The 12,332-nt window shown below is 45.0% G+C and overlaps 1 protein-coding gene across 2 annotated transcripts in view; it reads left to right on the forward strand.

The window, feature by feature from the left end:
- Positions 1-12,332, forward strand: part of kansl1b (KAT8 regulatory NSL complex subunit 1b) — a 193,523-nt gene that overhangs the window by 111,383 nt on the left and 69,808 nt on the right. For both annotated transcript variants that reach the window (XM_068013093.1, XM_068013092.1), the window contains exon 4: positions 6,819-6,995. In XM_068013093.1, coding sequence (XP_067869194.1) covers positions 6,819-6,995 — 177 coding nt within the window. The remainder of the gene's footprint in view (positions 1-6,818; positions 6,996-12,332) is intronic.

The following is a 12,332-nucleotide window of genomic DNA, read 5'->3' on the forward strand; positions in this document are numbered from 1 at the left end:
AAACTAGTTCTGGGGAATTGAGTGGGCCAAGTAGAGCATGTTTCAGTGGGGGAGTATTTTGGGGGGGACTTTGATTATAAGATGATTAGTTTCAGAGTAATCATGGAAAAAGATAATGAACATTCAGGTATAAAGCTACTTAACTGGAGGAGGCTAATTCAGAGAGCTAAAATGGCATCTCTGCCAGGTGAATTGGAATCAAAGATTGGTATACAAAATGGTATTTGAACAATGGGAGTCCTTCAAAATGGAGATGGTTTGGGTACAGAGTAGACACATTATCACAAGGGAGAAAGGAAGGGCATCCAAATCTAGAGTTCCCTGGGTAACGAAAGATATAGAGATTAAAATGAAACAGTTAAAGGAGGCGAATGATAAATGGCAGGTTCATAAGTTCGGTAGAGAACCAAGTGAAATGCAAGGAGATTTTTTTTAATAAAAAAAGGAATAAACGGGGCAAAGAGAAATTGCGAATTGATTACTACTTAACTGAAAAAGAAACCCAAAAGACTTTATTCATGAACATATAAATAGAGGAATGTTCGCCGGAGGAAGGGTGGAGCCAATTATGGACCAAAAAAGAGATCGTCTTGAGGCAAAGGGCATGGCTGACCTGCTAAATGAATATTTTGCATCTTTCTTCACTGAAGAAGATACTAATGTCACAGTCAAGAAGGAGGTAGTAGAGATAGTTGATAGGTGAGACTTAAATGGTTGGCAGTCCTCAAAGTAGAAAGGCCACCGGGTCCAGATGAGGTGCATCATAGGTTTCTGAGGAAAGTAAGGTTGGAATTGCAGAGGCTCTGGCCCAGTCTCCCAATTATCAATAGATAGGAGGTGGTGCCAGAGGAGTGGAGGATTGCAAATGTTACACTCTGTTGAAAAAAGGGGAGAGGGATAAATCTGGCATCTGAAAGCCAGTCAGCCTAATGTCAGTGATGGGAAGCTTCTGGAGAAAATAATTGGGACAAAATTAAATGGCACTGGAAAAAGTATGGGTTAATCAGTGAAAGCCAGCACGAATTTGTTCAAGGGGAATTGTATTTGTTTAACTTGATTTGAGCTCTTTGAAGTAATGGAGAGGATTGATGAGGGTTGTGCAATTGATGTACATGCATATGGACTTTGAAGATGCGTTTATGATAAAGTACCATAATAATAGATTTGTTAGCAAAATTCAAGCCTATTGGATTAAAGGGACAGTGGCAATCTGGCTACAAAATTAGCTAACGGCCAGAAAGCAGAGAGTAGTGGTGAATAGTTATTTTTCAGAATGCAGGGAGGTGTACGGTGGTGTTCCCCACTGATCAGTGTTAAGACCACTGCTGTTTTTGATATTTTCATGACCTGGACTTGGGTATATGGGGCATAATTTCAAAGTTTCCAGATGCTGTGAAATTTGGAAACGTAGTAAATAATGAGGATAGTAACAGACTTGAGGACAAAGACAGATTAGTGCAAGGGGCATACACACGGCAGATGAATTTTAGTGCAGAGAACTATGAAATAATACATTTTGGTACAAAGAATGGGGAGAGGCAATATAAACTAAATGGTACAATTTTAAAGGGGTGCAGGAAAGAGACCTGGGGGAGAATGTACACAAATCTTTGAAAGTGGCAGAGCAAGTTGAGAAGGCTGTATTTTTTCAAAAATGTATACTGTACAGTTTCCTTGGTATTATAAATAGAGGCATAAGCACAAAAGCAAGAAAGTTTTGATAAAACTTTAGAAAACACTGATTTGTCCCCAACTGGAGTATCATGTCCAATTCTGGGCAGCACACTTTAAAAAGGCTGTCACGGCTTAAGAGAGGTTGCAGAAGAGATTTACCAGAATATTTCCAGGGATGAGGGACTTCAGTTATGTGGAAAACTGCAGAAGCTAGGTTTGTTCTCAGAGCAGAGAAGGTTGAGAGGATATTTAATAGATATACTCAAAATCATGAGTGGTTTTGATGGAGTAAATAAAGAGAACATATTTCCAGTGGCAGAAGGATCAGTAACCACAGGATACAGATTTAATGTAGTTGACTAAAGAACCAGAGGCAAAATTAGGGGGAAAACTGCACAGAGCAAGTTGCTGTGATCTGCAATGCACTGCCTGCAAGAGTGATGGGAGCAGCTTCAATTGCAAGGTTCAAAAGAGAATTGGCTAAATACTTGAAAGGAAAAATTGTGCTGAGCTGTGGGGAAAGAGCAGGGGTGTGAGATTAATTGGATTGCTCTTCTGTGCTGTATCATTCTATGATTCTATTTAACTGGCAGTATTACAGTGCTTTTTTTTTCCATTAGGATTTTAGAATATTGCAGTGGGCAGGTGAAGTAGTCCTGGTTACAGGCCTCACTGAGAGCACCTCAAATTGCTCCTCCAACTATGTTCAGAGTGTAGCACAAGAATGTATTATGCAAAATTACAGCATGCTACGCCAAGTCTTGCTGATCATATATACTTTAAACCTATTGACATAATTGACATTGTGTCCTTTGAAGGGACCAGTAATTTTCAACCTGCATACTAACAGCTGTTATCCAAGAACTGGTTCACTTATTTGGAAACTTTGTAGTGGAGTGACAAATGTTGATCCTGCAGTTTGGACTTCATTGTGCATCAGTAACCAGCATTAACAGCTGACAATCAAAAATTCTAATCCACATTGAATGAAATGATCTCTTTGAAGTGCACGGTACACGTTAAAAAGAATTCTTGAGTGATTTCAGGATAGAGAGTTCAACAACCTCTGATGATCTTATAAAAGTGAAGTGCAAACCTGGTGAAGTTAGAACATTGGACTACATGCATGCTGAGCAGTGGACGCAGCATGTGATGGACTGTGCTAAGCAATCTCACAACAAACGATCAGATCAAAGCTCTGCAGTCCTGTCACATCCAGTCGTGAATGGTGGACAATTAAACAACTAACCAGAGGAGGAGGACTCCACAAACGTCCCCATCATCAATGACGGTGGAGTCCAACACATCAGTACAAAAGTCAAGGATGAAGCATTTGCATCATCTTCAGCCAGAAGTGCCAAGTGCATGATCCATCTCGGCCTCCTCCTGAGGTCCCTAGCGTCACAGATGCCAGTCTTCAGCCAATTCAGTTCACTCCGTGTAATATCAAGAACTGAAGCTACAGATACAGCAAAGGCTATGCGCTCTTAACATCTGGATGCAGTACTGAAGACTTGTACTCCAGAACTAGTTGTGCTTCTCGCCAAGCTGTTCCAGTACAGCTACAGCACTGGTATCTACCTGACGATGTGGAAAAGTGCCCAGGTCTGTCCTAACCGCAAAGAGCAGGACCAATGGGAATTGCTGCAGGAGTTCCTCAGAGTAGTATCCTAGACCATCTTCAGCTGCTTCATCAATGATTTTCCCTCCAACATAAGGTCAGAAGTGGAGATGTTTGCTGTTGATTACACAGTATTCAGCACCATTCGCTACTCCTCTGATACTGAAGCAGTCTGTGCCTGCATGCAACAAGACGTGTAAAACCTTCAGGCTGGTAAGTAACATTCATGCCCCACAAGTGCCAGGCAATGACCAACTCCAAGAAGAGAGAATCCAACTATCTCTGTTTGACGCTCAACGGTTTTACCATTGCTGAATCACCCACCATCAACATCTTGATGTTTACGATTGACCAGAAACATAATTGGACTAGCCATATAAATACTGTATCTAGAAGAGCAGGTCGGAGACTAGGATTTATTCGGTGAATTACTTACTTCATAACTCCCCAAAGCTTGTCGACCATCTACAAGGCACAAGTCAGGAGTGCCTGGATGAGTGCAGCTTCGTCAACACTCAAGAAGCTTGACACCATCCAGGACAAAGCAGCCCGCTTGAGTGGCACCCCATCTACAACCTTAAACATCCACTCTCCACCACCGACGCACAGTGGCACCAGTGTGTACCATCTACAAGATGCATTGTAGTAACTCACCAGGGCTCCTTCGACAGCACTTTCCAAACCCACCTAGAAGGACAAGGGATGGGATGCATGGGAACACCACCACCTGCAAGTTCATCTCCAAGCCACACACCATCCTGACTTGAAATGATGTCAGCATTCCTTCACTGTTGCTGGGTCAAACACTGGGAACTCCTTCCCTAACAGCACTGTGGGTGTACCTGCGCCACAAGGACTGCAGTGGTTCTACAATGCAACTCATCACCTTCTGAAGGGCAGTTAAGGATGGGCAACAAATGCTGGCTTTGCCAGCGACTTTCAGATCCCATGAATAAAGTTTTAAAAAAGATAAGAATGGAGCCAGACGAGGGCCGTGCTACAGAGCTGGATGATGGCAGAGAGGATTTGGAGGAGGGAGGTGTGATGAACTGTCAAAGGCTGCAGACAGGTCAAGAAAGAAGAGGAAGGACAGATCACGTTTGTCACATTCACATAGGATGTCATTTGTGACTTTGATAAGAGCTGTTTTGCTAATGTGGCAAGGGCAGAAACCTGATTGGAGGGATTCAAACATGGAGATCCAAGAGAGATGGATAGGAGTTTGAGAGGCGGCAGAATGTTCAGAGTCTTTGGAGATTTATTTTATTTAGAGATACAGCACTGAAACAGACCCTTTGGCCCACCGAGTCCGTGCTGACCAACAACCACCCATTTATACTAATCCTACATTAATCCCATATTCCCTACCACATCCCCTCAATTCCCCTACCACCTACCTACACTAGGGGCGATTTACAATGACCAATTTACCTATCAACCTGCAAGTCTTTGGCTGTGGGAGGAAACCGGAGCACCCGACAGAAACCCACGCGGTCACAGGGAGAACTTGCAAACTCCGCACAGGCAGTACCCAGAATCGAACCTGGGTCGCTGGAGCTGTGAGGCTGCGGTGCTAACTACTTGTGCCACTGTGCCGCCCCAAAAGGGACATTGGCGATGGGCAGTAGTTTTCAAAGAATGATGGGTCAAGGAGTGCTTTTTTGAGGAGAGGGACGAGGACAGCAGATTTGAAGGAGAGAGGGAGAGAACCTGAGGCAAGTGAACCATTAACAAATCCCCTAGTATGGGAGCTAGGAAAGGAACTTGGGTGGCCAGCATTTTAGTGTGAATAGGGTCGAGGGAACAGGCAGTGGGTTTCCTGGACATAAGTTCGGAGAGAGCATGAGGGGAGATCGGAAAGAAACTAGAGAAAGATGCGAGTTCACTGCTTTGGTTGGGGGCGTGTGGGTGGTGCAAGGGATGGGGCACCTTCAAGAAAGTTAGGCCCAGTGGACTAGAGGAAGGGAGGGTTGCAGCAGATCAGAGGGTCTCAATTTTGGTGACCAAGAAATCCATGAGTTCCTCACACTTGACATTGGACGTGGCGGTGGCGAACACAGGAGAGCGGTATTTATGAAGATGGATTGCAGTAGTAGAGAAGAGACACCAGTGATTATATTTGCATTCCAGGCTGATTCTGGAATAGTGAGCAGTTTTGGCAAACGCGAGCAGGACCCAATAGTATTTTATGTGGTCCAGCCAGATCTGATGGTGAATGGCTAAAACATTTTTATGCCATGTCCATTCAAGTCTGCCTCCCTTAGACGTCAGGGAGCGAAGATGAGGGCCATACTTGGGGAATGAGCAGGTGACAGAGTCGTGGTTTTGTTTGGGACAAGGACATCAAAGATGGAGGTGAGGGCGTTGTTAAGCAAAACAGTAACTGCTGTAATATTGTTGTGAATGGAGAGCCAAAAGCTGGATACTTAAAACTGCAGTTGTAAGTGAATTGGGAGAGTGCTTTTTCCAGGGGCAGACAGTAGGAAGTGGAATTGGGGTGGTGAAACAGGATGTGGATAGAGAGCGATAAAAGGAAGTGAGATGGCATTATCTGTGGTTGATAATGTAGGCGGAGTGCGACTATGTGGGATGCCAAGGTCAGTGGGTTGGCTGTGTATATGGGTTGGGGGAATTAATGTGGAGAGTGTGATTAAGAGATCACAGGTGGGCAGTGAATTCAGGAGAATGAACATGATGAATCAAGATGAGAATTAAAGTCCCCCAGGGTGAAAAGTCACTCTGCCATGGCTGTAGTGTAGTGTAGCTCAGTGAGAAAATTCATACGGCACTTGGGTGGGCGTAGAGAGCCAGGATTTTATATGACAGGTGTGAGGGTGGAACAAGGTGAGTTGCTAAAAGGATTATGAATTTGTCATTAAACACTGGCTTGGAGATGCAAAAAGGGATCAAAAAGGCTAATGGATCTCTGGTTTCCTTGTAAAATGTGGCACAGTGGTATTTATGGACCATTGCTTATTCAGACGATTTCAAGTATCCTTTGCTTCTGTTGTGTTGATGGATCGTAATGTTGTATTATGTATGCCAAAATTAAAACATTCACAGAAAATGTGTATGTTTGGTTCTACACTGAGCAGTGAAATATCACTGGCACAAAGGTAATAAAACTTATGAATGTCCAACTTAACTGCTTTTTTTCTCTGGCTATTGTTCGAGCTTTTCCTTTGATATATGTGTGTACTTGAACCAATTGCTGAGATGTTGCTCGTCTATCATTTTTCTCTTTATCCTACTCCCCACCCTACTGTTGTTCAAATGTAGTTTCATGAAAATGGTAAATTAATGTCACAAGATGCATATTTGGCACAACGAAGTATATTTGCTTCTATGCAATTTTTCCTGTGAAGTATCGGTACCAGTATGTCATACAAACTTCGTGACAACACTGCTGTGCATGGAAAATGTTTTGAATGGTAAATGGATAACTTTAAATTTTAATAATTGGACTTGACATTGCACATCATCTTGAACAAATGCTTTACTGAATCTAAATACTTCTCCGTAGGGTTCAGTTGTGCTTGGAGATTCTCCGCTCCCAGAAGACTTGAACCGACTGCTAGTAAGCTCTCCAGATGGGACTGATTCTCCGTCTCTGACTGAACTGAAAGCGAATGGTGCTGGTGGCAAGCTTGAGATGTCAGTCTGCAGTCATCCTTCACTGCCCAAAATTGTGGGTAAACAGGTAGGATTTGAACACACTAATCCTAATTTTAAAATCTTCTGACAAGGCCATTGTGATGGTTCCTGTTCTCTGGATAATGCTGAGATCTCGAGCATGCATTGCTTTTGGACAGCCCAACTTGCTGTTGAATCTGTTAACAGTCTTTTGAATAGCTATTGCATTGGTGAGAAATAGAATATTGAAAGTGCCCCACCATGCCTGTGACTTATATGTTGCTATTCACTCCGTATAAAAAAGTGGGTTTTTTTGTTCAGCTCGGACTTTTGAATTTGATGCTTTTTTCCACTTTTTCAGCCAATATCTAGATTTTTATTTTGTAAAATACAAATTTGTGTGTTCCATTTTTGATGAACTTGAATGCAATCGCATTCTGAACTATTGCTCAACTTCCTCCCCCCCCTCCCCCCCCCACTTCAATATTTTGATCCTTTTAGATGTTCCATAACACTGCAAGCTTTCAGGATAATTGGGCAGCGCAGTGGTTAGCACCGCAGCCTCACCGCTCCAGCGACCCGGGTTCAGTTCTGGGTCCTGCCTGTGTGAAGTTTGAAAGTTCTCCCTGGGTTTCCGCCGAGTGCTCCGGTTTCCTCCCTCAGCCAAAAGACTTGGAGGTTGATAGGTAAATTGGCCATTGTAAATTGCCCCTAGTGTAGGTAGGTGGTAGGAGAATGGTGGGGATGTGGTAGGGAATATGGGGTTAATGTAGGATTAGTATAAAATGGGTGGTTGTTGGTCGGCACAGACTCGGTGGGCCGAAGGGCCTGTTTCAGTGCTGTATCTCTAAATAAAAAAAAAAGAAAAAATCTCAGTGCCTTAAATGGAAGCACCATCTTGGATATATGAAATGGCACACCTGTGTTGAAACCAAATGAAAATTCAAGACTTCTTCACTTCTTGTGACCAGGCAGAAATTTGTCTCTGATATGAATGTGTGTGCTGTGACCACCTCTTCAGAAACCTCATCACTGAAAGCTTTTGCAAGAGTTCACACATTCAAAATGTTAACTTGACAGAAAGACTTGCATTTATATAGCGCCTTTTACAACCACCAGCTATCTCAAAGCACTTTACAGCCAATGAAGTACTGTTTGAAATGTAGTCATTGTTGTAATGCAGAAATTTGTCATCTTTTGCAATTTTTATGCTAATTATTTTCTTTGGATTACATCATTGGTCTTCCCATAAGTAGCCCTCATGCCCCATATAATCTGCGCAAAATCTAGGTAATTGTTAGAGGCTCGGTGTTTGGAACAGAGAGCATGGAATATGTCACTCTCTGCATGCTTTACACTCTACAAGATCTAAACTAATGTGATTTTATTTAAATGTGAAGGAAATGAACAGTATAACTGTGACACAGGCATGGTAGTTAGCCTGAATACATAAAATACCAATCATTCACAGGATTTTTATTACAGTTTGGTACTTGAGGTGGAGATACCCCCTGCAAACATGCTCTTGTGAACTATTCATCTGCTTTCTTCCAGGCCACTGGAGCGCTGGCTTTGCGAGCGTTTCCGGAGCGCTGGCTTTGCGAGCGTTTCCGGAGCGCTGGCTTTGCGAGCGTTTCCGGAGCGCTGGCTTTGCGAGCGTTTCCGGAGCGCTGGCTTTGCGAGCGTTTCCGGAGCGCTGGCTTTGCGAGCGTTTCCGGAGCGCTGGCTTTGCGAGCGTTTCCGGAGCGCTGGCTTTGCGAGCGTTTCCGGAGCGCTGGCTTTGCGAGCGTTTCCGGAGCGCTGGCTTTGCGAGCGTTTCCGGAGCGCTGGCTTTGCGAGCGTTTCCGGAGCGCTGGCTTTGCGAGCGTTTCCGGAGCGCTGGCTTTGCGAGCGTTTCCGGAGCGCTGGCTTTGCGAGCGTTTCCGGAGCGCTGGCTTTGCGAGCGTTTCCGGAGCGCTGGCTTTGCGAGCGTTTCCGGAGCGCTGGCTTTGCGAGCGTTTCCGGAGCGCTGGCTTTGCGAGCGTTTCCGGAGCGCTGGCTTTGCGAGCGTTTCCGGAGCGCTGGCTTTGCGAGCGTTTCCGGAGCGCTGGCTTTGCGAGCGTTTCCGGAGCGCTGGCTTTGCGAGCGTTTCCGGAGCGCTGGCTTTGCGAGCGTTTCCGGAGCGCTGGCTTTGCGAGCGTTTCCGGAGCGCTGGCTTTGCGAGCGTTTCCGGAGCGCTGGCTTTGCGAGCGTTTCCGGAGCGCTGGCTTTGCGAGCGTTTCCGGAGCGCTGGCTTTGCGAGCGTTTCCGGAGCGCTGGCTTTGCGAGCGTTTCCGGAGCGCTGGCTTTGCGAGCGTTTCCGGAGCGCTGGCTTTGCGAGCGTTTCCGGAGCGCTGGCTTTGCGAGCGTTTCCGGAGCGCTGGCTTTGCGAGCGTTTCCGGAGCGCTGGCTTTGCGAGCGTTTCCGGAGCGCTGGCTTTGCGAGCGTTTCCGGAGCGCTGGCTTTGCGAGCGTTTCCGGAGCGCTGGCTTTGCGAGCGTATCCGGAGCGCTGGCTTTGCGAGCGTTTCCGGAGCGCTGGCTTTGCGAGCGTTTCCGGAGCGCTGGCTTTGCGAGCGTTTCCGGAGCGCTGGCTTTGCGAGCGTTTCATTTTTCATGGCATTCACCTGCCTATACTTTGTTTTTTCAGCTTTGCACACAGTCTGTCTCGTATGTATTTTATTTCTGTGATTTCCCCTCGTATGCCTTTTATTGTTTGATATCGCTTCTGACATTTGACCATCTCCTGCTTTCCACTTAAGAATTTTATTCATTTTCCTGTATGTGATTTCCACAACCGCCCCCCCCCCCACACCCCCGCACTTCCTCGTTCTCTTCCTTTTAAGTGCTATTCATCTGTAATATGTTTCAGCTTTGACTGAGTTTGCACAGTCGAAACACTAACTTGTTTGTTCTGTGCCTGACCTGCTCAGTATTTCAGATTGTTGGTCAATCTTAACTCATTACTTTTTGCTGTTGACTGAAAAACTGACTGGATGAAATTTCTCTTTGGAGGCTGGCCACTGATCTGTCAGTTGAAGGGGGCAACAGACAATCGAGGATCCTATCTGTTGTTCTGGTAGTTAGTGAAACCCATTAACTTTGGGTAGGCCTGATTATTTGAGCTGTGCTAAAATGGCTTGGGACTACAACAGATTGTACTTATATACTGCCTTTAATATAATAAAGCACCCCAAGGTGCTTCACAGGAGAGTTGTAAAACAAAATTGGGCACCAAACCCCATAAAAATATTGCTGCAGATAACCAAAAGATTGATCAAGAGCTAGGTTTTAAGGAGCCTCTTAAAGAGGAGAGGGGTTTGGGAGGGAATTCCAGAGCTTAGGACCTGAGCAATTGAAAGCACGGCCACCAATGAAGTCATTAAAAGCCAGGATGCTCAAGGCTAGAATTAGAGAGGCGCGGAGATCTCGGAAAGTTGTGCTGGAGAACGTTGCAGAGATAGGGATGGGTGAGTGCCTGGAGGGAATTGAAAATGAGGATGAACATTTTGAAATGGAGGCCTTGCTTAACCTGGAGCCATTGTAGGTCAGTGAGCACAGGGGTGATGGGTGGATGGGACTTGGTGTGAGTTGGGACAGGAACAGCAGGGTTTTGGATGACCAAGCTTACGGAGGGTAGAACATGGAAGACTGGCCAGAAGTGTGTTGGAATAGTCAAGTCTAGAAATAATGAAGGTCTGGATGAGGGTTTCAAAAGCAGATGAGCTGAGGCAGGGGCAGAGTTGGCGATGTTATGGAAGTGGGAACAGGTGGTAATAGTGATTGCGCAGATATGTGGTTGGAAGCTCATCTCTGGTTCAGATATGACACCAAGGCTGGAAACTGGTTCGTCTTCAGATAGTTGCCGGGGAGGCAGATGGAGTCAGTGGCTAGGGAACGGAGTTTGTGGAGGAGACCAAAGTCTTAGCAATATTTAGATGGAGGACAAAAGCAAAATACTCCTGAATGCTGAAAATCTGAAATAAAAACTGAAAATGCTGGAAATACTCAGGTCTGGCAGCATCTGTGCAGAGAGGAACAGAGTTAACATTTCAGGTCTGTGTCCTTTCTCCAGAGCCTGAAACATTAACTCTGTTTGTGACTCCACAGATGCTGCCAGACCTGCTGAGTCAGAGTCAATTACAGCAGGATGCCATTTGGCCCATCGAGTCCATGCCGGCTCTCCATGGAGCTATGCAGTCAGTCCCGTTTCCCTGGCTCGATCCCTGTAGCAACAAGTCTCCTCCACTCAGGTAGCCATCCAACTTCCTCTTGAAGTCATTGATAGTCTCTGCTTCCACTACCCTTGTGCACAACGAATTCAAGATCATTACCATCTGCTGCGTTAAAAAAAAAATGCTTCCTCAAATCCCCCCTGCATCTCTTGACCAGACATTTCAATCTATGTCCCCTAGTCCTTGTACCATCTGTAAATGGGAACAGCTTTTCCTTGTCTAACTTATCTAAGCCTGTCAATCTTGTACACTTAGATTAAATCTCCCCTCAATCTCCTTTTTCCTAAGGAGAACAAATCCAGCTTTTACAACTTAACTTTGCAACTAAAATCCTCCATCCCTGGAACCATTCTGGTAAATCTCCTTTGCACTCTCTCAAGGACACTAACACCCTCCTTCCTGAAGTGTGGTGACCAGAAGTCGACGCAGTACTCCAGTTGGGGCCTAACCAGAGCTTTATAGAGGTTCAGCATAACTTCCTTGCTTTTGTACTCAATGCCTCTATGAAGCCCAAGATCCCATATGCTTCACTAACCACTCTCTCAATATGTCCTGTCACCTTTGGTCTGTGCACATGCACCCCCAGGTCCCTCTGTTCCCGCACATTCTTTAGAATGGCCCCATTAAGTGTGTATTGCCTTTCCCTAGTCTTGCTGCCAAAATGTATCATCTCACACTTGTCAATATTAAATTCCATCTGTCACCTCTCTGCCCATTCTGCTAGCCTATCTGTGTCCTGTTGTAGGTGGTTCATATCATCCTCACTGTTTGCCGCACCTCCAAGTTTGGTGTCAGAAAATTTTGAGATTCTACTCCCATCCTCCAGTCTAAAAAGCAACCAGTTACTATGACTTGCTGTTTTCTGTCTTTAAGCCAATTTTTTTTTATCCAATTGGATACTGACCCTTCTATTCCATGAGCTTCAATTTTCTTAACCAGCCTTTTATGTGGTACCTTAAATGCTTTCTTAAAATCCACATAAACAACATCCACCACATTTCCTTCATCAACCTTCTCTGTTGCTTCATCAAAAAATTCAGTCCGATTAGTCAAGCATGATTTGCCTTTACAAATCCATGCTGATTATCCTTAATTAACTCAAGCCTCTCTGTGTCCATGGATATTTTTCCTGATAGTTTCTAAAATCCACCAC

This window comes from Heterodontus francisci, chromosome 33, assembly GCF_036365525.1.
Source record: "Heterodontus francisci isolate sHetFra1 chromosome 33, sHetFra1.hap1, whole genome shotgun sequence".
Taxonomy (NCBI): Eukaryota; Metazoa; Chordata; class Chondrichthyes; order Heterodontiformes; family Heterodontidae; genus Heterodontus; species Heterodontus francisci.